This window comes from Protopterus annectens, chromosome 6.part0 (assembly GCF_019279795.1).
Source record: "Protopterus annectens isolate FY-2018-M chromosome 6.part0, PAN1.0, whole genome shotgun sequence".
Lineage (NCBI taxonomy): Eukaryota > Metazoa > Chordata > Ceratodontiformes > Protopteridae > Protopterus > Protopterus annectens.
This window is the reverse complement of record NC_056737.1, coordinates 1,578,589,044-1,578,615,083: the sequence shown is the minus strand read 5'-3', so window position 1 is coordinate 1,578,615,083 and position 26,040 is coordinate 1,578,589,044. Positions and strand designations below refer to the sequence as shown.

Below are 26,040 nucleotides of genomic sequence, written 5' to 3'. Positions count from 1 at the left end.
ACCCAGTGTATGTAGGGTTAGTGTGTGAGAGGCACATATGAGGATGGTATTTATCAGACAGTCCATATAGTGTCATATTAAGCTTGCGTACCATATATGGCTGTGGCTGTGTTCACACTGGTTGTGGGTATGCACTTTCTCACAGGTGTCTGTTACTCTGTTTGGTGACATGCGTGTAGAGGCTGCTATATTTACAGGTACATGTTTATTCCCCCATACAAAATGTAGTCCAGTGTTGTGGCAGTCTGCCTGTAGTTTGCACAGTGCTTTGTGACATGCCTAGCAGCCTAGTGTAATTACCCAGTGTGCTATGTCCAGTTATTTGCAAGACATGTTGCATATATGTCAACTGGATCACCTTGGTGGCCGTTTGCAGTTGGCACCCAGACGATTGGCTGATGCATGTTGCTCTCCCCCTGAGGGTCACCACAGTGGTGTCTGAGGATAGATTGCTGGCTGGCACATGGCAGGTGGCATGATACTACAGTACACACATCCATTCACTACCCATCTCTCCATGGACAATAGCCAGGTACACACCTATGACCACCTGCAGCAATGCACCCCAGCACTGACACGTGTACATATGCATTACTGAGAATAGCAGTGTCTGTGTGCTAGTACACCTGTAGTTGGGAATACCATGAGGGCCTTCACAACCACCGCAACACCCATTGCCAATAATAAGATGTGGCTGCTGCTGTATCGGATATTACATGTACCCTGTTACGCTCCTCTTCCTAACGACTACATGAGCCTTGCAGTACTAGCACAACAGTGTTGTACAAATGAGTCAATAGGCATGGGATACCCATTGAGTTCTGACAAGTGTGTGTATGTGTGCATGTCTGTATATCTGTAGGGTACAGCATTCCGAGCCCACATACTCCTATTACAATACGCATTGCCACACAGTAGTATGGATAGTGTTGTTGCTGCCCATAGATGAGGCATGACAGTGCAACACCCTACTATGCCTGTGGCATGTGCATTAGATGCATATCCCTGTAATACCACTGTTGGGATGTACAATGGGTTGTATCGCAGTCGTGGGCAATGTGTGATGTGGGTATGTCAGAGTGTCATCATGGGTTCCAGTGAGTACAGTATCCACTGTGGGATGTGGGTGCTGTGTACACTGTCATTACACCATGGTACACCCAGTATATGTCCCATGTACCACTGTATAGTGACCACTGTTACCATCAACCATACAGGTAACTGATACCAGAATCCAGCCCAGTTATGCATGTGCTGTGTGCAGCCTACCTGTAACAAATTGGACACACTCACAAGTTAGCACCGATATGCCCAGGTCTCTTGGATGTGTGTCTGCCTGTTATGTGTCTGTTAATGTGTATATGATGGTATGTCACACTATGTATTGTCCATATACAACCATTACATCCCCCATTACCATACTGTACATGTCTGGGGATGTTCTGCATGTAACATGTAACCTGGAATACACCTCACCCTAAATGCTGTGTGGTGTGTGCAGTGAAAGCCACACACTTCAGTAGCACTACATACCTAGGTAGGGGTCTAGTCCCAGTGTTGCCAAGTAAAAATGTGCATGTATGTGGATGGGTCTACATCAGGTTGCTGATTATACATATTCCAGCGGGTCACCTGTCCATGTGGCAGAGGCAATAACTGTTATACAAACCTGTGACATGTGTTCAACTGTACCCAGGATATGTCACAGCCATGGTGTTACCACAGAGCCATACCCCTTGTTGAATATGACTGCAGGCCATCCTCCTGCTGACATATGTACAACTACAACACAAATGGATAACATTATGGAGACCACAATCACTCAATGTTACTAACAGCTATAATGCATCATGGCTGGACAGCTACACTACCTGAAATGTATGCATTAAACATTACTCCTGACAACATGTTACACTGCAGTACATTGGTACACTGTAGCACAGTCACCATGTGCATCACAACCGTATTAGCCTGTCCCTGCATCAGTGTTATAGATGACAGGGATGTGGCACAGGTATCATCATATGCACAGGGTTTGTTGTTGGTTTACCAGAGACTGAGGGTGGGCCATACATTTGACACCATGTGTGTGGGTGAGGGGTGTAATTAGTTGAAATGGGCATGGTGATGTGGTGTGTGTAGGTATGGGGTTGCCCTAGGTGTGTTCGTATAGTGTGTGGATATGCATGCACACAGTTCTGCCATGTGGCTGCCCCATACAGGTGTTTCTTGGACAGCTGCAGGCCATACCTGGCAGGGTGCGCAGTTCACCACCTCCGGCCATGGACAAGCAGACTGTGCCTGCCAGGGGTTCCATGGGCATGTCCAGGTACAGGCCTCAATGTGCTACTCTCCCCTGATGATGACAGATGTCTACTGGAACCAGGTCCCTCCTGGGACTGACCAGGGCCATGTGCATGTGGCCTGGTGTGGACAGCCCCCACTCTGCAATGCTGGGACTGGTACTGCCACTACAGGAGTACCTTGGTGTCCTAGCATGTCCACGTCAACTGCCAGCTGTTGGTGTTGCTGGCCTACATCCACGCAGCCATCACTGCACTCCCACCACATGTTCAAGCATGGACAAACCATGGTCGATGAGGCCCATCTCACTCAACTGTCTATCCATGACCTCGGTATAATCACAGAGGGCATCAGACAGTTCATGGAAGTTGTTGCTTGCAGATGACAGAGTAGCCCTCTGTAGCCTCAGGCCCTATCTGGTGCAGAATTCCATATTTGGCTGCACCCCCATGAAAGCCCGAAACATGCACCTGGTGGGTACCAGTTGTGGTGCTTCTGCCAGGGACATGATGACCAGCGACCCTACCATGAGCACCCCAGTACATCTGCCTATGTGGTGCCCTGCTGGACATCCGGCTATGCCTGCTGTGACCAGACACAGTAGGCATAGATACCATACTCTCCTGTGCACTGCCACCAGCCACCAACTGTCCCTTTGCTATGGCCACTGGTGATAGGGTATGTATAGGCATTGTAACTGTGTGCGAGGTTGGGGTGGCTAAGAGGGGGATGTCAAACAATGGCGCAGTTTCGGCTCCTGACAACCCCGCCTGTGCCTCAACAGTACTATCATCATCTTTGGTGTCTGTATGGACACCAACATCAGACTGCATGCAGGACGGACCCTGACCCACCTCGCCACCTGTGGTGGAAAACAAGAAATGCACTTTAAGACCTGTACGGCATTGCATAACAATACACACATACACACACACACACACACACACACACACACACACACACACACACACACACACACACACACACATTCTACCTTAATACCTACCTGTCCCTGATTTTACAGACAGTCCCACGTTTATTCACAATAGTTCCCCATCCTGTATCACACTTGGTAACATGCACTTATCAATACCACTCATTAATGTATCATTCCTCTAAATGCCTAGACGAGTGATCACAACGCAATACCTATTACTCAATTACCTCCTTGGCTTGAGTGGAGTAGGTTTTACATGGCCTCACTGCTGTCATCCAGTGTTCACCCTGTGTATGTCAGGACATCGTGAGCATGGCCCCTATATGTTAAGGACTACTATGTTCACTCCATAATGTCACGCACTGGAGTGTCATATGTAAGTATTGCTCAGTACATGCCAGATCTGCTGCTCAATCAACTTATCATGTGGACAACAGTAATATATGGATACACTCTCTGGTGTTGTCTAGTAATTCGCCAATGCGTCTGTAGTGCTGCATACGTGGGTAGTCATTCACCTCTATGTGGATTGCAATATTAAGGGTATACCTGGTATCTACTTTCCCTCCCAGTGCATGTTCCATGCTACAGACCTTATTATACTATCAGCTGTCCTGTGATTACATATCAGACAAGTATTCCTGGTATCTTATGTGACAGTCCATGTCCATGTACTGCACAATCCCAAAGGAAAGTACTGCCATATGAACAACCCCACAATCACACATGTGCATACATGGAACCCATAGAAACACACACACACATGCACACACACACACACACACACACACCCTACAGGCATCAACCCCCCTCCACTCCACCAGATTGCACTTACAGACAAAATAACCACACACACACACACACACATACACACACACACACACACACACACACACACACACACACACACACACACACACACACATTCTACCTTAATACCTACCTGTCCCTGATTTTACAGACAGTCCCACGTTTATTCACAATAGTTCCCCATCCTGTATCACACTTGGTAACATGCACTTATCAATACCACTCATTAATGTATCATTCCTCTAAATGCCTAGACGAGTGATCACAACACAATACCTATTACTCAATTACCTCCTTGGCTTGAGTGGAGTAGGTTTTACATGGCCTCACTGCTGTCATCCAGTGTTCACCCTGTGTATGTCAGGACATTGTGAGCATGGCCCCTATATGTTAAGGACTACTACGTTCACTCCATAATGTCATGCACTGGAGTGTCATATGTAAGTATTGCTCAGTACATGCCAGATCTGCTGCTCAATCAACTTATCATGTGGACAACAGTAATATATGGATACACTCTCTGGTGTTGTCTAGTAATTCGCCAATGCGTCTGTAGTGCTGCATACGTGGGTAGTCATTCACCTCTATGTGGATTGCAATATTAAGGGTATACCTGGTATCTACTTTCCCTCCCAGTGCATGTTCCATGCTACAGACCTTATTATACTATCAGCTGTCCTGTGATTACATATCAGACAAGTATTCCTGGTATCTTATGTGACAGTCCATGTCCATGTACTGCACAATCCCAAAGGAAAGTACTGCCATATGAACAACCCCACAATCACACATGTGCATACATGGAACCCATAGAAACACACACACACATGCACACACACACACACACACACACACACACACACACACACACCCTACAGGCATCAACCCCCCTCCACTCCACCAGATTGCACTTACAGACAAAATAACCACACACACACACACACACACACACACACACACACACACACACACACACACACACACACACACACACACACACACACAGATGAGGTTGCACAAAAATAGTACACACAGTCCTTCCATTACCCATCTGTCAGCATGCATAACATATGGTACTCAACAGCATGCAGTGCAGTTATAGTCAATCCATGCTAGCAACAGTATACATGTGTGTGATGCATGGGCTGTGTTAGTAGGTGATGCCCCTTCCCCTGGAAAACACTGCACCCATGTACACAGTATTGCTGTGCACCTGTTCTGCACCCTGCCATGTATTGTACACCATACCTCACAGGTGTACAAACCATTGCTGAATGTGTATTACTGTGTCAGTAGTGTCTGTTCTAATACTCACAACTTCTATGTGTTTGAGTGATACATACCTGGGATGATAAGTGGACAGTGCCATATGTGAATACCTGATGTCTGGTTTACAGATCTCAACATCAGTGGTGCATGTATGACCAATCCAATACTATTACGCTAACAACCGTCAGACCTTACCATGGCTATGGGGAGTGTACTCACCCTTATTGATATGATGCACTCTTCCTTGATCTGCCATGGGACCACATCACCGCATATATTAACAGTACAACTGTACACATCGCCACAACAGTCAGGAAATCCTTCTATGTGGCACACCTCATCACTAAGGGCTTTTCATCCAGAAAAAAGAAGGTCATTGTCCCACTGTACTTATCCCTCATTAGACCCATTATAGAATACAATGCCCCATTTGGTATGTACCTCTCAAGATATCTGCAACAACTGAAAAGGCCACAGAAATACCACACTAAAAGAATCACAGGCCTAAAGCAGATGCCCATTGCTGAATGTGTATTACTGTGTCAGCAGTGTCTGCTCTAATACTCACAACTCCTATGTGTTTGAGTGATACATACCTGGGATGATAAGTGGACAGTGTCATATGTGAATGCCTGATGTCTGGTTTACAGATCTCAACATCAGTGGTGCATGTATGACCAATCCAATACTATTACACTAACAACCGTCAGACCTTACCGTTGCTATGGGGAGTGTACTCACCCTAACTGATATGATGCACTCTTCCTTGATCTGCCATGGGACCACATCACCGCATATATTAACAGTACAACTGTACACATCGCCACAACAGTCAGGAAATCCTTCTATGTGGCACAGCTCATCACTAAGGGCTTTTCATCCAGAAAAAGGGAGGTCATTGTCCCACTGTACTTATCCCTCATTAGACCCATTATAGAATACAATGCCCTGTTTGGTATGTACCTCTCAAGACATCTACAACAACTGGAAAGGCCACAGAAATACCTCACTAAAAGAATCACAGGCCTAAAGCAGATGCCCTACGCTGACCGCCTTAAAAAAACAGCTATACTCTGTCGCATATCGTCTAGTCAGAGGCGATCTTTGCTTAACATACAAGGCCATGTCAAACCCAGAGCTGTTGGACATGCTACACTTAAAGAAATCCCAATCCTTCAGAGCCACACGCTCCAGGGATCTAAACCTTGTCATCACAATAAACAAAACATGCTGGAGGGATAGGTTCCTGACCCAGAGACTCCCCAGACTCTGGAATAGATTGCCCATACATGTCAAGCAGAGTGCCTCTTTGGCCCTCTTCAAAAGGAACCTTGACAATTGGATGGGAGAAAGGAAATTCACCCGGGGATCACGTCAGTCACCCTGCTAGACAAGGGTCCAGGGAAGTAAATAGTGTGGGAAGAAATAGCCAGGGAATTGTTATGGCTAGGCTTGTATAGGCCCTAGGGCTGATAGCCTAGTACCAACCTATGAACCTATGAACCTATGAGCCCGATATGTGACATATGTCCTGTATATTCACATGCATTCTCTAAGAAATGTGTTAGGCGTGCAAATGCTGACCTCAATGCATACACTCCATGGGTGCATATGTTTGCCCGCCCTTATCATGACAGTTTGTTGCACCTATTGTTATGTGTACTACAGCAGTTACTATTCCTGGCAGGGGTATGCTAGCATGGGCCATCTGCATTTGCCTGTATATGGTCAGTCTGCCCTACACATGTCCCCCAACTGTGCTTGATTGCAAGGTCTACTCATGTGTACATCCCTTGGAGTTCACACACTGCCGTCACTATTGCTGTGCAGTTAGGTTTACATTTGCCACACTTCCTGAACCTGACTGTGTGCAGATATAGCCATTCTTAGCATCCTTAGGATCCCTGCTGCAGTGCACTGGTGTGTCATGCTGACACACCCTCCCCACCTTCAGCCTTTTTGCAGATGCTTGACAAGTATGGCCTACACATGTCAGGTTGTAGTGTCCCATACATTGAACACCATGTGTAACAGCCTAGTCCCAGCTAATAATGTGGACCACAGTATTATGTTATGCCGTAGTGTAGATCTGTAACAGTTGCCATTGTAATACTGGTATATACACTGTTGTTGCACTGTATAAGGGTGATGTTTCACACATGTTCCAACTGTAGGCCATGTGTCCCACCATTATGTTCATCCCTGTGGACACATTTCACAATGACAAGATGTTAGTTATCTTACAGGTGTCTGACATACCCTTCAGATACCCCATCATGGTCACCACTGTGATGCAGTGCATTTAACAGCAACAATACATGAACATGTACAGCACGCATTATGGGTAGGTGTGTTAGATGTGTGTATGGAATATACCATAGCCATTACATCCATTAGTGTATTGGTAAGCATGAACATATACCACCAAGACAGCAACCTGTAGCTGGTGAGTGTGGTATACCAGAGGGACTTACATAAGAGTGTGAGAGATATGATGTCAGTGGTCACAGCTGTGGCATTGCTACAGGGTGGGTGCATCATTACAGTACATCCACAGTACAAGTCCACAAAACTACCACTTATGTACATCTGTTTATTACTACTATGCAGCAACAGACTATATATATGACATCTCACATATGTATGTTCTACCTGTACAGATGTGGATACATACACAACAGTGATATACTGATGTGCCCTGTGGCCTTACCTGCATGCTCCTCAGCCAGTGTGTGGGTAGCACCCACCTCCACAATGGTCTCTGCCAGTTGTTGTGTGTGCGAGTGGGCAGGTGCCACAAGGCTGGCGAGGAGCTCCTCAACACGTGTCGGGAGGATGGATGGTATGACCCCCCCATTGCGAGGTGATCCCCCTGGACTTCAACAGCATGCTGACAGCATTTTGAAGCAGGTCAGTACAATGATGCCAGACCTGCTCATAACTGTGGTTATGCAGCCCGACATCATTGACCCTGTGGACTAGATCGTTCCACAGGGCGGTCCACTCCTGCTGCTCATGGGTGGCCCTGCTGAACAGAACCGGATAGTGCTGTATAAGGTGGTTCAAGAGTACCTCATTTTCCGCTGCTGAATCCCCTGGTAAACAGCCGTGGGACATCTTGCCTGAAAGACATAAAGATGGAAACAGGTCTGAGCAACTCATACAGCAAGGTTACCATAGTTTTTAATACACATCTCTGTCACCCCCCACACCATATCAGTGACAACAAACTGTTCACACAACTCAATAGGTATGACTACAGCTTACCTACCCTTGGGACATATATTGTATTGTACCACACTTTGTGCTATGTGTTTGTAGCCATGTTCCTTGTGTGGACACTATCATTGCTGGCCTGTTACAGACTATTTCACCTGCCATTGTCAGGGTCACTATGGTTCCATATATAAATGTGGTATGCTTGCTATGTGATTGCTGCACATCTGTCATTCTGTGTTATTGGGGATATCTATGCATGCTGTTGGACATGTTCCGGGATTGTGAAGACTATTACTACCCACATATGTTCTATAACAGTGACACAAAAACATATTTAGGGAATAGTTGCCAGCAGAACCACCTCTCCCACCTCATCTGGCCATATTACCAGGCCACATCACATGTGGGACTCACCCTGGGGCCTCCTCATCTACTGGTCCAGCACTACCTTCAGGTGGAACCACCTCAGCGGATGTTGTTCCCCCCCTGGTCAGGTCCTGGGTCTGTTCCATAGAAGGCTCCACAGAAACTTGTGGGATGTGCTACAGCACCTTGAGGCACCCAGTACACAATCACAGGGTCCACATGTTCTACCTGCTCAGCCTCCAGGCCAGGCACCTTCAGGGCCGTGGAACGGCTGTTGTGACTAGCAATGGGTGGGGGGCTTGTTCCCATTGTTTCAATATGGGGGCTCATGGGGCTTCCACATTGCCGACCACACACACCACCAGGGTGTTTACCCATCACATGTATCATATACCACCCCTGTAGGCTGTCTTCTATATCTACCAACCTGAACCACCTCCACAAATACACCTGTTATCCTTCCCCATGTTCCCTTTCCCTACTTCACAGACAAGGGCAATGTTGTCCCAACAAGGGGTTCACATGTGATATACCCATCCATGTTGCACACACTTACAGCTGTATATATCTGTGTGTATTGCTATGTGTGATGTTCCCTTACACATAGGATGCAGCACTGTGGTGGTAATATAGGGGACATGTATTTACTTACATATGTGTGTGTGTTTGTATACATGTAGACATACGCATATACGCATATATATATATATATATATATATATATATATATATATATATATATATATACGTGTGTGTGTATATATATATATATATATATATATATATATATATATATATATGTGTGTGTGTCTGTGTGTGTGTGTGTGTAGATATATTTTATGTTGTACGTGTGTGTGTGTGTGTGTGTGTGTGTGTGTGTGTGTGTGTGTGTGTGTGTGTGTGTGTATATATATATATATATATATATATATATATATATATATATATATATACACATACACACACATATACATACCTATATATGGGGTACATTCAGACATCAAGTCCACCATATCTAACTCTCCTTCCTGCACAGGGGCACTGTTCTGCCTTGCTACAACACAGATAGGTGCCACATATAGACACAGCCTGACATTAGGGGGGTATATGTAGGGCCAGATTGCAGTTAAGCCTATTACACACCTATGGCATTTCAGCATGCTACAATACATGTTAACCTGAGTGTCCTGCAAGTGGTGGGCTCTGGAACCCACGTGTCCATCATTACGGCATTACTTCCACCACCAGCTATTGGCCGCAGTAATATACATCCTTTCCATTACACAACACACACTATGTTGGCTTACATCTTGTCAGTCAGTGCTGCTCTGCACAGTTGAACGGTATGGCCCACTACCAACAGGGACAGACTCTATTGTCCATAGCAGTTGTTTAGCTGAACATCATTACAGCAGCAACACCTGATGGCACATATATATCATTCCACATCATCTATCCCAGTATTATGGACCAAGTACTACAGTCAATTACATGCATATATACTTCACGTACCTGTTGTGGGAATGAGGTCTGTTGTTGATGGTTTCCTTGTAGGAGTTTTTTTTTTCTCCTTGACTATGGCCTTAGCCTGCTTTCTTTGTTTCTGTTTTAGTTTTTGTAGGTGATGCACATGATCGGGTGATGGCCTCTGCACCAATCAGTGTCCTCTACTTGCTACCTGCATGCAGAATGCTGTGTAGTACTTCCAATTACCACTGTCATGGTAACCCACTACTATAAATTCCTACAGCATGTGGGCATGTTCCCTTTACCTTTCTTATATGGTAGACATCCTTCCTGTGTATGGGCAGCAGTGTTACAGACAGCAGGTAGCAATACCTCTTACAAGAGAACTTGCACACTGAGGCCAGCTACATATTTTTATGAGGTTCCAGAACAACAGACAGAGTGTGAGTAGTGCTGTTGCATGCATTGTATAGCACCAGTGTTACAGGGTTTGTGTGTACATACTAGTTTAACATGGACTGCAGTCTGTCTGCATAGCTCTCAGCTGTGGGCCTATCCACTTGATGGCCAGAGGTGTACCTGTTATGTTTTGTCTATCCACCCCACAGGTCTTGTGTCAGATATATCACTGGCAATGTGTGTTGAGTGCTATCAGTACATGGTTATATCCATTTGTGTTTCTGACTCCATGTTCCTGACTAAGGGTATGTTGCAGACTATCCAGTAACACCAGCAACTTGCTTAGTGTATGATGACACTATTTCACATATGGGCCTGTGTTCTGGCCTCTGTCCTCCACCTACATACCAGGCTTTGTCCATATGACATGATGTCAGGGGTTGTTATGTAGTGGCCTGTGAGTATGTCATGCTGCCATTCCTGCCATCATTCTACTGCTGTTGTGGCCCCCACACATATTGTGGGGTTGGGTCCATATATGTGTGGGCCTCATCTGCACAATACATGTGTGCCCTTCTGCAGTCCAGAGGTCAGTGTATGTAACAGTGGTATATGCCCCTGTATGTCAGTCTATGGGGGATGCACCAAAACTAACCTAGGCTGTTACAACATGTGAGGGATATCAGGGGTAAGCTGTCTTACGGTATCTGGATGTACATTACCATACAATTCACCTTGGAAAAATGCAGGCCTACTGCTTCCTGCCATACAGACGGTTCTTTTTGTCAGTGTGATTGTGATGGTTTTAGTTATGCCTTGTTATTTAACAGATACATCCCATTGTGTCAACTGAAGTCTTTTCCCCCTAGGGATTGCATACAGAGTGTAGATAGAGGCTGCTGGACTATACATCTGCATTACTTACTGTTGATTGATTGTTATCCTGTGTCCCAGTCTGTCTTTTTTGTTGTACTACTTGAAGGCCTTACCGAAAGGTCTGCCAGCCCTTCAAAAGTGGTGACCTGACATCCACTCACCCACCTATGAAAATAAGTGCTTAGTTCAACAACATATACACACACACTTTCATCTGCCTTGCGTCTATGCTCAAGAAACTTTTTTCCTATAAGCTTCAGGTGTTCACCTAAAAAATTCTAACAAACCATTCTTTACAACATTATAATTTAAGCAGTCATTATCAGACAGTTTGGAAAGAACAGTTAGAGCTTTACCATGGAGTAAGAGGGTCAGGAACCATACCCAGAGCCCTTGGTCAACATTATACTGTTTATATAGCCTCTCAAACATATGAATGAAATTATCAAAATTATCCCCCTCTATAAATTGTGGAAGAAATTTACTGACCTTTGTTGCTTCTGGGGTTTGGTTACTCCCTTCTCCATTACCTCCATGACTCTGGTGAAAAGTCAGCATCTCCTTTCCATGTTGCCTCTGCCTCTCTTTCTCCTCAGCTTCCAGGCATCTCATTTTCCTCAGTCTCTAGATGCCTCAGTCTCTCTGCTGCCTCTATTTCCAAACATTTGGCCTCTAGCTCAAGTCTCTTCAACTCCAGATGAATTTTTAAGTTCTCTGTGGAAAGGTTGAGCTGTCCATTCTCTGAGAGTTGTACATCCCCATGGCCAGTCTGATTGTCCTCCTGGTTGCTATTCTCTGATGCAGCTCTCTTTCTTCTTCTACAGGAAATCCAAAGCAACCCCACCTCCTTTCTCCATTTACTCCATTAATGGCACTATAATAGAACCATTTAACCAAACAAAACTACTTGGTGTCACAATAGACAACAACCTAACATTCGATAAACACATATCACTCACAATTAAAAAAGTTCACATCAGACTTGATGCACTCTATAGGGCCAAACCTTACCTCACTGAAAATGCCAGACTAGCCACAACCAGATCCCACCTCCTATCTAATCTCCTCTACTGTCCTCAAATTTTCACTAACCTGCACAAGTCTGATTTGCATCTACTTGATTCCTGCTATAATAAAATAGCAACATTTGCTACTAATATACCCAGCAGGACCCATCGTTGCCTTGCTCTTCAAAACTACACTGGCTTGAATTTCCCAGTCTGTTATCACTCGGTCAGCTCACCACTACCCACTCAATTATCCACAAACCTGAAAATTGCCCTGCACTCTCCAACGTAGTGCAACTAAATACCAACCCTAGGACCCTTAAAAATCATCTGATAAACTTATACTCAAGGTAACAAAGTCCCATAATTAGTTTTGTGGCTGTCTCTTCTCCTATAAATTAGCCAAACAGTGGATCCTAATACCCCAGTACCCCAGAATATACTAAAAGACACAGATAGTCATAGCTTCAGACAACTCCTAAAGGAATACCTTACTGAACAATGGCTATGCTCCTGTAATACTCCTGGCTAGTTTCTCATGCCATCAATCAAATGTTTCTTTTCTGCTATCTTCTCCTTGTCTTACTTCTACCAAATGAAAATACCACAATGCTTTATTTTAGTTATGTATCTAATGAGTTTCATATGTAGTAAGGCTTATGAAATGTAATGTTTTCTGTTTGCATTCTCTTTTGGTAAATTGTGCTTATAGACAGCTGTTAACCTTTTTGTATATTCTTTGTAAATATTTGTAAAATGTTTTCAATCTTTTTTATACTATTGTTATGGTGCTTTTCTCAGTGTATGTCTGCTTAAAATGGGCTACTTGCCTAGTCAGACACTCCTCGGTTAACAAATGTAAAAAAAAAAAAAATTACACATACAAACCCGCACACAGCACATATCCTATACAGATGCCTATCAGATGATAGAAACTTCATTTGACTGAATCCCATTTGACTGAGACCTTAAGACTGAAATTTCAAAATGCTGAAAAAACACTTGACTGAAACTCATAATACTGAAATTTTACAATGCTAAATTTCAACATACTGAATTGTAAGGTGGACAATATAAAACCAGAATAGTTGGGGAGCTATGCCCCCATACCCCCAATGTGGCCCCACACCCCCCAACTATATATGCTAACTCCAGGATTGCACTACAGTGGGGGGAAAGGTATATGTCCCTCTGTTGTCAGGAAGTCCCTAATGTCTCCCTCTCCCATGCATAATACATAAACACATATGCCACATACTCCATGCATGTCGCTGTGGTATCAGTAAGTCCCTGATGTCTCCCCCTCTCACACATAATACACACACACACACACACACACACACACACACACACACACACACACACACACACACACACACACACACACACACATATACACTCAACATACCCCATACATGTCCCTGTGTTGTCAGTGAGAGCCTGATATTTCACTCTCCCTGACATAAAGCACACACATACACCACATACCCTATACATGTACCTGTGTTTTCAGTAAGTCCCTAATGTCTCCCTATCCCATACATAATGCATACAGACACACATCACATACCTCATACATGTCCCTGTGTTGTCAGTAAGTCCCTGATGCCTCTCCCTCTCCTACACATAACTCATACACACACAACACATACCCTATGCATGTCCCTTTGTTGTCAGTAAGTTCCTGATATCTCCCTCTCTCACACATATTACATACACAGACAACACATACCCTATACATGTCCCTGTGTTGTCAGGAAGTCTCTGATATCTCCTTTTTCATGCCCTCATAAATCATGGATGAAATCAGTTGGTCATTAATGCTGTACATTAGAGTTTCTCCCTTCATATTCTTTAGATAAGCTATACAAGTGCAAAACCTGTTAGACGAGCAACTATGCTAAACTTATGTGAGGTAACTATAACAGGTTGTCCTTGATTATGTCCTGTCTTGTGCTATGAGATTGTGGTATGCAAACTGTTCTATGTCCCTGCTCCTTATATGTCAACTACTGCAGACATGGAATGATGCCTGAGATCCTCTCTATATATTTACAAAACCCATCTTCTACTAGCTTCTTAGGTAGTTGTTAAATAAAAATAAAGATAACAACACAGGAGGCTCAGATGCAAAAGTTTACTAGTGTACACCAGGAGGCAAAAAACGTACAAGTACAGAATTTTGTCTGACATGATGCAGGAAGTACAGAATATTTTATAGTGTTTACATTCAGGTTTTGCCCACCTTACTGACGTGGTTAGTCACAGGGCATCTACATCACTTTTACTAACAGTATTCCATTCATAAAGATTGCTGATGTTATATTTTTAAAAAAAGCTTTCCCTTGGGAATAATACAGCCTTGCAAAGCACCTGGTCAGTTATAATGTCTTTCTGTAAATGTTACTCCTTCAAGGTTTCAGGCCTGCTCGAATACAATAGTTGGTTCAGTCTTGTAATACACTTCTTTGTTCTTCTTGCAACATTTTCTCAACAGCTGCGTCTTATCTTGATAACATTTACAAGGCCAATTGTCCCAGAGGAAGGAGAAGAAGATTTTCAATGCTTTATACATTTAATTTCCTGACCCAGCAGATAATCATTAGTGAAAAACATAAGCTTGCTGAGCTGGCTACTGCCAGGGTCAGAGTTCAAATATACTGCAGTTCCAAAGCTTCAAGCAATTACATGTAAAATCATTCTTATTGCCATATTATTAATAGAATAAAATGCATTATATACTATTTGCTTTTTAACTAGCACTTTATATATGTTCAAATACATATTTTTCTAACATTTTCCTCCCTTTTAATACTTTTATTCTATTCTGAAATATAAACAATGTCATTTCGTCCCCTAGCCTTCTCCTTTAAGTACTTTCAACCAGGCAAGTCATTTAGTTTATACTTCGGAAAGAATTTCATCTGAAATTAATTTTTCTAACTCAATGTCTTGGTACAAAGTTTCAGTTACAAATATATCAATAAAATCTTTGATCAATCTTTTCATGCAGGGAATCCCACAACAGACATATGCTCCTAATAGGAGCAGACCCACACAAATAGCAATCAAGATGTTCATTAGGATAGAACCCCACCCACCAAACAGACTCTGGAAAAAGTTCGTCAGTGGGTTTGGGCCTGGTTCGGTCATGGCCAATACCTGCTGTATTACCTCTAGGTGATCATTAATTTCATGTCGATTGTCTGGTATAAACGCACAGCATTCTTCTTTGATAAGCGCGTACGTACCACCTCTCGCCGCTAGGGTGAAGTCAAGAGCCATTCGATTTTGTAGCACAACAGTTCTCATTGCATTCAATTCATCAGTCACTAGTTCGAGAACAGAAAAAGTTGCATTACTCAATACTTCGAGAAGTTTCGACAGCTTTCTCAACTCCCAGATCGATTTGACTGCTCCATATGCTGGAAGTATTCCAGCCCAGGATATTACACTGTCACTCAAGTCCATATGAATCAATTTTTCTTTGTTTTTTACGGAATGATGGTCTTTCCAACCAGCTTCGATTTGTCCCACTGGATTTACAGGTTTTCCGATTGGACCTTCAGGTTTCCGGGCTACATCTCTCACATTTCGTATCTTACCTAGAGGTAATTCTGCAGTATGTCTTATGGCCGGAACCAGATAACCCAAAAAACAACTGCCGGACCAATTCTCAGGTAGCCATTTGTATGTCTTTTTCCCACAAACAAAATAACAGTTTTCTACTTTAGTACTGATCCGGGTTAATTCTGAATGAAACATTTTCTTGTCTATAATAGACAGTTGTTTATGCAAAACAGGATTTCTCTGCACATCACTTAATGTTGTTTTCATTAAACTCAAATATGAATCATAATTCATATTACAAACAGTGCCTCTATCTTTAACTTTAATATAGCATTTATAAGATATGGTTATATTACAGTTACTCCAACCCACTTGAAGTGTATCATTCTTATAAAAACATACAATTACCTTCTGTGTAATAGGCAAATACAATGCAATTTTGTCTTGTGATCTTACAGATCCTGTATCAAAAAGTAAATTCTCCCAAGTCTCATTTATCCCCAAGGGGACAGCGGACATTAACAGTCCTCCATATGCTGCTTGTATAGCAGTACAAACCCAGCAATTTGAAATGTTCATAGTCTCTACATATACACGCTTCATAGCTAGGTATGTGTTAAAGTTTGGATGCCAGTCTATAGACAGTTCATCACGTCTCTCCACTTTCACTTGTGTGGTTACATGTAGGAAAAACCACAACAAAAGGAAGGTCATCACAATCATAGTCAATAAATGCATAGTCAACAAGATGATTAAACAACATCTTTGGGGTTGATCTGTATTTTCACTCGTTTTGCTCTTGGCCATCCTGCCTTTGTTGTGTATCAGTCCCAAAATGTTTATCAAGTTGAAAATTCTTTACCGGTTTACAGATGGACCCAGGACGACCTCTCAGCAACTTCGACTGCAGTAGGCATTGCCAACAGTACCTGGTACGGTCCTTCCCACTTTGGACTCGCCCAATTCTTCCTCTTCGTAACCTTCAGCCACACCCAGGTGCCCGGAGTCAGCACTGCTTCTAGCAGTCCGGTCTGTCTTTTATCTGAAAAAGAGTTCAACTGCAAAACAGTTTTATTTGTTAACAGTTTTCTCATGTAGCTAGCTAATGAGCTGTCAGCCTCTAGTTCTGCAGGCATGAGAGCTTTCCACTGTGGCACATAATATGCCCTTCCAAATATCATTTCAAAGGGAGTCAAACCCTTTACATTTGGAACTGTTCTCATGTTCAGCAGTGCCAAAGGCAGACAGCAAATCCAGTTTTTCTGTGTCTCACTCACTAGCTTCCTCAATTTGTTTTTTAGAATTCCATTGTACCTTTCCACCAGTCCTGCATACTGTGGGTGGTAAGCACAATGATTCTTTAAGGAGATTCCAAAGAATCTCCCAAGCTGGTGAATCATCTGATTAACAAAATGTGTCCCATTGTCACTATAAATCCTTTCCGGTATGCCAAATCTGGGAATTATTTTTTTTACTAGGGCTTTTGCCACAGTTGCTGCATCCGGATTTTTAGTTGGAAAAGCTTCTACCCATTTGGAAAACATATCTATAATTACTAAACAGTATTTTTTCCCTTCACATTTATTCAATTCTATGAAATCCATACAAATAGTGTGGAATGGATATGGTAGTGTAGGAAAACTCCCTTGCTTGGGTTTGAATGCCCCTTGTGCATGATGTTTGTTACAAATATGGCATGCTGCACAAAATTTTTTTGTATAATTTATGAATCCGTATGTTTGGAATATTCGATTTACTAACTGTACCATCCCCCCTGTTGAGACATGGCACTGCCCATGGCTCAACAAAGCTGCATATCTAAATAAATTAGACGGTAATATTGTTTTTCTCTTTGGAGACATACAGTCCATTTTCGAGGATTGCACCTCGTTTCTCCCATTTTGTTTCTCTGCTTTCGTAGTTAGTGTCTGCATTGTTTTTAACATTTCTAGATCTAAAATCTCAGAGGGTTGTAATTCCTCGGTTAAAAGTAAAGTTTCTGAGTCTGAGGCTGCTTGCTTTGCAGCTGCATCAGCTTTGCATTTCCTTTTGAAATTCTATCCTGTTGTTTTGTATGAGCTAAACATTTACAAATAGCTACTTTAGTAGGTAACTGAATAGAATCTAATAAGTTCAAAATAAGTTGCGCATGATTAATCGGTTTGCCATTAGATGTTATCATTCCCTATTTTTCCATTGTTGCAAAAACATGCACTGTAGAGAAAGCATACTGACTGTCAGTATATATGTTCACACATTTATCTTTCGCTAGAGTGCAAGCCCATGTTAAGGCTATCAGTTCTGCTGCTTGAGCAGATAGGTTATGCTGTAAAGGTTGGGCTTCTAAGATCTCTGTATCTGTAACCACTGCATACCCTACTAGATTTTTCCCTGTAGGACCCCTTCTGCACGAGCCATCCACATAAAATTTCACCTCGGCATCATCCAAGGGCATATCAGTGAGATCTTGTCTGGGCAAGGTTGTTTGTTCAATTTCCTGCAGGCAGCTGTGCGGCGTGCCATCCACAGGGGTTGGAAGTAACGTTGACAGGTTTAATGTTGTATAACATTCAATTACCATATGAGGTTGGCTCAGCAGTATGGTCATACATGAAAGATGTCTAGCAGGAGATAGATATGCTATTTTTTCTTGCAGTAAGATTATCGCGACTGCATGAGGCACTCTCAATGTGAGAGGGTGGAATAACACCACTGAGGCCGATGCCTGTACTGCCATTGCAGCTGCGACCACTGTTTGTACACAGTGAGGCAATGACCGTGCCACTGGGTCTAACTGTGATGAATAGTAAGCTATGGGGCGTTGCTTATCCCCATGCTGTTGCATCAGAACTGACGTCATGTATCCCTGTTTACAATCTACGGTCTGAAAGAATCTTTTGTGGTAATTCGGAAGTCCTAAAACTAATGAAGAAGCTATCAATTGTTTTAGTCTGCAGAAAGCTGTTTCTGCTTCGGGTGTCCATTGTAATATATCTTGTGCTGCCATTGGTGTTTTATATATTAAATCAGCCAGTGGAGCAGATTCTAAAGCATAGTTTGATATCCAGCTTCGACAAAATTAGTTGTTCCCAAGAAGGACATCATTTCCTTCTTGGTCGCTGGTTTAGGTGCTTGTAAAATTGCTGTTTTTCTGTCTTCGTCTAATATTCTACCTTCATTGGATATTACATATCCTAGGTATCTGACTTGTTTTTTCCAAAGTTGTAACTTACTCTTGTTTACTTTATGTCCCTGTGCTGCCAAAAATTTCAATAATGCTATCATATCCTCCCTGCATTGATGCTGGGTGGGGGCTGCTAGCAAAATGTCATCTACATAAAGTAGAATCTGACTACCTCCTGGTGGGGTAAACCCTGCCAGGTTGCGTGCCATTTCTTGTGCAAATATCGTTGGACTTTCGCAATATCCCCGTGGTAGCCGAGTATAGGTATATCTTTTACCCGGAAATGAAAATGCAAACCAATACTGGCTATCAGGATGTATAGGTATTGAAAAGAAAGCATTGCTTATGTCTACTACAGTAAAATATTTTTGTTGCGGCTTTAAATCGTTCAACAAGGTGTGTGTGTCTGGCACCGTAGGTGCTCTAGGTATTATTGCATTGTTTACAGCTTGTAAATCCTGTACCATCCGCCATTCCCCGTTTGCTTTTTTAACAGGAAATAGAGGGGTATTACATGGTGAATCAAGAGATTCTACCAGTACTCCTTCCTTGAGTAATGCTGCTATTATAGGCTTGATTCCTTGCTCTGCATCTTTCCTCAAGGGGTATTGTCTTTTTTGTGGTCTAAATGCTGATTTTGGTGTAATAGTAACTGGTCCTGCTGTTTGAATAAGTCCTACATCTGATTTGCCTGTTGACCAAAGAATCTTTGGTATGTCACACAAGGCTTTTTCTTCTTCTTCTAATAAGAATGCTAATCAGCTGTCTTCACTAGTTTGTAAGTGTACAGCTGGATGTGTCTGTGTTAGCCAATTCAATTTCTGTTTTTGTATTCCCTGCTCTGATAATTCTAAATCAGTTTGTTTTTCCCATCTTGTTACTTTTTCTCCTAAGTCTGCCCATTTCATATTCTTATTTTTCGTTAAGCTGACATGTGGTAGTCGATTAGATTTGTACAGTGTCATGAATTCCTGAGGTAATGAACAGCTTACCACACTGTTTCCCTCAGTATCCCAATACAAGGTTCGTAATACTAATCTGTTAGCAGGATTTTTTAATAATTCTTGCTCATATTCTTTATCAGGTCCTGGCATGCTACAGTAGTATAGAGTACAGTGTAACAAATGCTGTTGGTCAGTGTCAAGGGAGGGGGCCTTACTGATGTACATTCATCAGTTCCTCGGTTACTGCCCCTGAACCAGTCGTAACTAGGTCCTGGCTGTACCCGTAAAAAGTCTCACCCTCCGGTCGCACCACAAAAGTATCCATTTGTCTTTGTGCCTCCATACCCTGCATAGTGGGAACTACCGCTATGCCAAATATCTGCATAAGATCTCTTCCCAGTAGGTTTACTGGACATTTTGCAGAAACTACACTTTTACTTTTCTGAGTCATACCTGAAACAGGGTCAGTTATTGCTATATCATGGGAGAGTGGCTCCCTATATAGCTGTCCGTTTGCTGCTTTTTCTAATATATAATCAGGTGATTCGGAATATTCTGGTAACTTGGAGGGGTGTATCAAAGTCCGTGATGCTCCTGAGTCACACAGGAATTTTACTTCCCTCCCCTCCACCAGAAGTGTGACTTCCGGTTTTGTGTCTGCCAGATAGAGCTCCAAGCTCAGTAATGCCAAATCTAAAATTTCACTTTCTTCATCCTCTACATCTGCTTGCACTTCCTCTATTCCTTCTGCTACATTTACATTTGTCCTTTGTTAGTTAATCTTTCCTGATGATTTCTGACTTTCATCACTATCATATAGTCAGTCCTCATCACCCTTACTTTCTGTAGTCACCTTTTTATTTAGCCTGCAATCCCTTGCTAAATGTCCTTTCTTCCCGCACTTAAAGCACTCACCTTTCTTTTTTCTCTCTTCAAAATCTTCTGACCGTTTGTCAGATTGTCTATTTCCCTGGGCATTTTTCTTACCCTTTTTACCGGACTGTACTACAAAAACCTCAGCTCCGTCTTCAGCGGTGAAGACTTGTGTCTTCTTTTTCTTTTTACTATTAAAGTGTCTTTCAGCATGTCTAGCATATTCAAGTAAGGCTTGTAGCCTACTTGTTCGATGATCTATCATATGCTTTGTAATAAAACTACTGATAGGTGCAATGCAACCTTTCAAAAACGCATTTTTCAGTTGCTGTTCATACGAGGTATCATGTGTCTGATTTTCAGGAATAGCCATACCACTATCGTTATTGAAACATTCCGATAATCTACCATAATACCCATCTACAGTTTCATTCTCTTGTTGTATGCATTGGTTAATGCAAGTCCAATCTGCTCTAGGTTTCCATTTTTCGGAAATTCGGTCTGTAAGACCTTTCACTCTGTTGTCTAGTTCTGCGTCACTATGTGGGAGTGGTTTAAGCTCTGCATTACGAGGATTCCAGGTGCCACAAATCATGTGCCAGTCTGGACCCACAATTTGTCTAACTACCTTTTCTACTTCTTCCCCATTCAAGTGGTAACTTAGTCTCATACCTTGTAAATCTTGTAAAAACTTTGTGTAATTAACTTTTGGATGAGGGATTCCCTCTGTAGCTTTCCGAATATCTTCCAGTGTCCATGGTCTGTATACTAGAAGAGTTGGGTCCTGCCCTTCCTGTCCTGCCTGAGGATTTGGTACCTCGATTAGTGGACAGATTTCTTCCTCATTTTCCTCTAGTGTATTTTTCCCTACTTGATACAAGTCTGTGTCCCCAAGTGTTTTACGTGTCCGGGACCTAGTTTCAATAGGATCTCTAACAAATGGTTTTAGTGTTCTTGTGACATCAGGATAACATGGAGGTGGACCAGCTTGTCCTCCTGCTTCATATCCTGAAAAAGGCATCGGAGGGGGTGGGGGAGGAGGAGCCGTCGCTATTACCATATTATTATCCTCTTTATCTAAAAATAACGTCTTAGCATTTTTAGTTTTTTGTTCCCTTCGGTTTACTTCCTCAATCCACCTGTGTGCCTGAGGAATACCTAATCATTGTTGTTTTTTTGCCTGACCTTCTGCATCAGATTTAAGTTGTTTTAAGAGTTTAACTAATGAAATTTTATCCAATTTACCATCGAATCCGTATTTATTAACCCATTTTGTATAATACCTAACATTATCAGCCCGTTGTAATTGCATATATTTTACGTCTTCAGTTAGGGCCGGATCTTGCGATGTTTTAGTGCACTGATTTCCCATACTAAAAGAAAATATTACGTAACCCTTTTCACCACGTGGTATTTCAGTTCCTTATACAGTTTATCTAGAATGACTGCCTACCTTATTCTGTTTCCCTGATCTCTGACATTATATACAGTAATTTCCTTTTGTCCCTGATCTGTATAACAAATCTTCTGACAATAGTATTTACTGCAACCTAGTCCCTGATCTAAAACAGAAAAAAGGCAAATATCTTCCTACCTGAGCCTCCTGAGTCCACCAGTTCGAGACCGCTCTTCGGCTGCAGATCAGAAAGTGGCCAGCCTCTCAAAACGACAATTCAGTCGGAGGTCTTTTGTATTTCAAGAAGAACCATTTTGGTAGCTTCTCCTGCGTAGTGTTCGACCACCGGTACACTCTGATCTGTAGCTGTCTGAGGGTTTCCGATTCAAGAAGGACCAAACTGTTAAATAAAAATAAAGATAACAACACAGGAGGCTCAGATGCAAAAGTTTACTAGTGTACACCAGGAGGCAAAAAACGTACAAGTACAGAATTTTGTCTGACATGATGCAGGAAGTACAGAATATTTTATAGTGTTTACATTCAGGTTTTGCCCACCTTACTGACGTGGTTAGTCACAGGGCATCTACATCACTTTTGCTAACAGTATTCTATTCATAAAGATTGCTGATGTTATATTTTTAAAAAAAGCTTTCCCTTGGGAATAATACAGCCTTGCAAAGCACCTGGTCAGTTATAATGTCTTTCTGTAAATGTTACTCCTTCAAGGTTTCAGGCCTGCTCGAATACAATAGTTGGTTCAGTCTTGTAATACACTTCTTTGTTCTTCTTGCAACATTTTCTCAACAGCTGCGTCTTATCTTGATGACATTTACAAGGCCAATTGTCCCAGAGGAAGGAGAAGAAGATTTTCAATGCTTTATACATTTAATTTCCTGACCCAGCAGATAATCATTAGTGAAAAACATAAGCTTGCTGAGCTGGCTACTGCCAGGGTCAGAGTTCAAATACACTGCAGTTCCAAAGGTTCAAGCAATTACATGTAAAATCATTCTTATTGCCATATTATTAATAGAATAAAATGCATTATATACTATTTGCTTTTTAACTAGCACTTTATATATGTTCAAATACATATTTTTCTAACAGTAGTGCAGTGGATTAGTGGATTAGTGCCAAGGTTTGCTGCAGCACAGGTGTAAGGTTTGATTCGCTTTCCCTACCTTTAAGGAATAATACTTAATAGTATCCCTTAGAAGTTGTAGTTTCCCACGCCACATTTTATTTTCTTTTTGTTTAGTTATATTTCTTTAAGGCATGCTATTTAAAGGGTCTATATTATATTAGCGAATGCTTGAAATTGCGAACGCTATGTAATCGACCCAAACAGTCCGAAGAGTCAAAATGTCGAACACACAGATCAGCAATTTTTTCCCCAGGGGAAAAAATTGCTGATCCATAAAAAAAAAAAAAAAAAAAAAAAAACACACAAAATAAAGTGGGGGGCTTTGCCCCCCACAGCCCCTGATGTGGGGGTCTGTGCGCACACACACACACCCTACTTAAATATACCAACTCCGAGATTGCACCACAGTGGAGGAAATGGCAAACTCCCAAAAACGGCCCAGTGATTTTTTTCCCTAGGAAAAAAAATCTCTGTTCCGTCCTTTCTGCATCTTGCCATTTCGCGTAAACACATTGGACGAAACAGCGTTCACAACTTTAAGCATTTGCTTAAATAATAGGAACCCTATTAAAAGTATTCCTTGTGTCTAGTGTTTCTCCCCCTCCCTGCTATGTGTAAATGATGTTACAGCATGAGCAGTTATCTCTGGTGTCTACTGTCCTCCCTTCAGCCCACACTGTGAAAGTATTCCATGGTGTCTAGCATTCCACCTTACCCACATAGTAAAAACAGTCTTGATGGCTAGTGTTTAGGTCAACCCATGTTTTTAAAATATTCCCCTGGTGGCTAGTGTTCCCCAGACCCAGTGTTTTCAGCTTTAATTGTTAGTCTAGGGTATGTGGATATATGACAAACACCCCAACCCACCCTTCTTACTCATATACAGACACACATACACACCCAGCTCTTTCCCCAGCTCTCACAGACACACACACACATCCATTCACCCACACAACACACCTACCTAACCTACCTACTTGCTAATACCCCTATTTCTACCTTCCAGGCAGACACACACTCATACATATACTCACCTATGCAGTCCCTCACATGCAGTCCATAATACTACCTGACCACTAAATTTTCCAGCACTTATCTCTACTGTGATGAATGTACATTGCATCGAGTGGCCTGGAGTGTCTCTATTAATCTCTGAATTACTCAGCTGTGTAAATGCCTTAGCACAGCAGTCCCAAGCGGGAAAGCACATGGCTAATTAGCATATGCCCCCCAGACTGCCTTGTTAGCATGTTGCATGGCCTTGGAGACAGCCCACCTCAGTACTGCATGTTTTTGTGTTGCAGCACAATGGTAGGACTGTCTTTGGATCAGAAATGGCTACTGCAAGATATACACCTCAAGTGCACTTTATTGTAGCTTTTTGAATTTGAACCAATATGTGATTTTAAATTGGTGTCAAAATGCAGTACCATGCCCAAGTTCACAACATGACAAAATGAGCTAAAATAATGATTTAAACTGTATTGTTTTCCTATAGTGGCCATACTGGAGTTTATAGCTGCATTTTGGTAGATTTTGCTGTGATCAATTTCATTCTTTTCATATTAATGCAGAATATTATATATCTTACTACATTTCATTGCTTAAAAGTGATGCTGTGAATGTATGGTGTGCATTTAAATATATAATTGTGTGTTTCACTTACAGATATAAGGACCGCATGATGGAACTCTCAGCAGTTCACAAAGACAGACCTGTTGAACCTCTGGACCTTGCAGTTCATTGGATAGAATTTGTCATGAGACACAAAGGTGCCAATCACTTACGACCTGCAGCACATGACCTAAACTGGATTCAGTATCATTCCCTGGATGTCATTGCATTTCTTGCAGCTATAATACTAATTGTTGTCTATATAGAGTTTAAATGTTGCTTGTTTTGTTGCAAGAAATTGTTTTGTAAAAGATTTCAGCAGAAGTCAAAATCAGAATAAACCTGAGTAGTGTCACAAGACCATACTGAGTTAGTTAACTTTTGCCCTACAGATATCCTTCCTGTTTAATGAAATGAAAATGCTTTGAGCTTTAACTGGACATTTACTGTAAATTAGTGTTGGGATAAGTAGTTACTTTGAGTAATGTGCAGAACATGTGAGATAAACATCTGTGATTTATTTAAAATATTGACCCCCCCCCTTTTATCTCAGAGATAATATATCTTGTCATGACTTCTGCATATTCATCATCTTCCTTACCTGTCCTCTGCTTCTGCTGTCCCCTTCCCAGAAGGGCAGAGCTTTTCTTTTCCTGCT

At 42.2% G+C, this 26,040-nt stretch overlaps 1 protein-coding gene across 3 annotated transcripts in view; it reads left to right on the top strand.

The window, feature by feature from the left end:
* The window catches only part of LOC122804860 (UDP-glucuronosyltransferase 1A1-like), a 288,492-nt gene extending 262,750 nt beyond the window's left edge, over nt 1-25,742 (top strand). For all 3 annotated transcript variants that reach the window (XM_044075025.1, XM_044075024.1, XM_044075023.1), the window contains one exon: nt 25,437-25,742. In XM_044075025.1, coding sequence (XP_043930960.1) covers nt 25,437-25,722 — 286 coding nt within the window. In that variant the 3' untranslated portion in view covers nt 25,723-25,742. The remainder of the gene's footprint in view (nt 1-25,436) is intronic.
* The last annotated feature ends 298 nt before the right edge of the window (nt 25,743-26,040 follow it).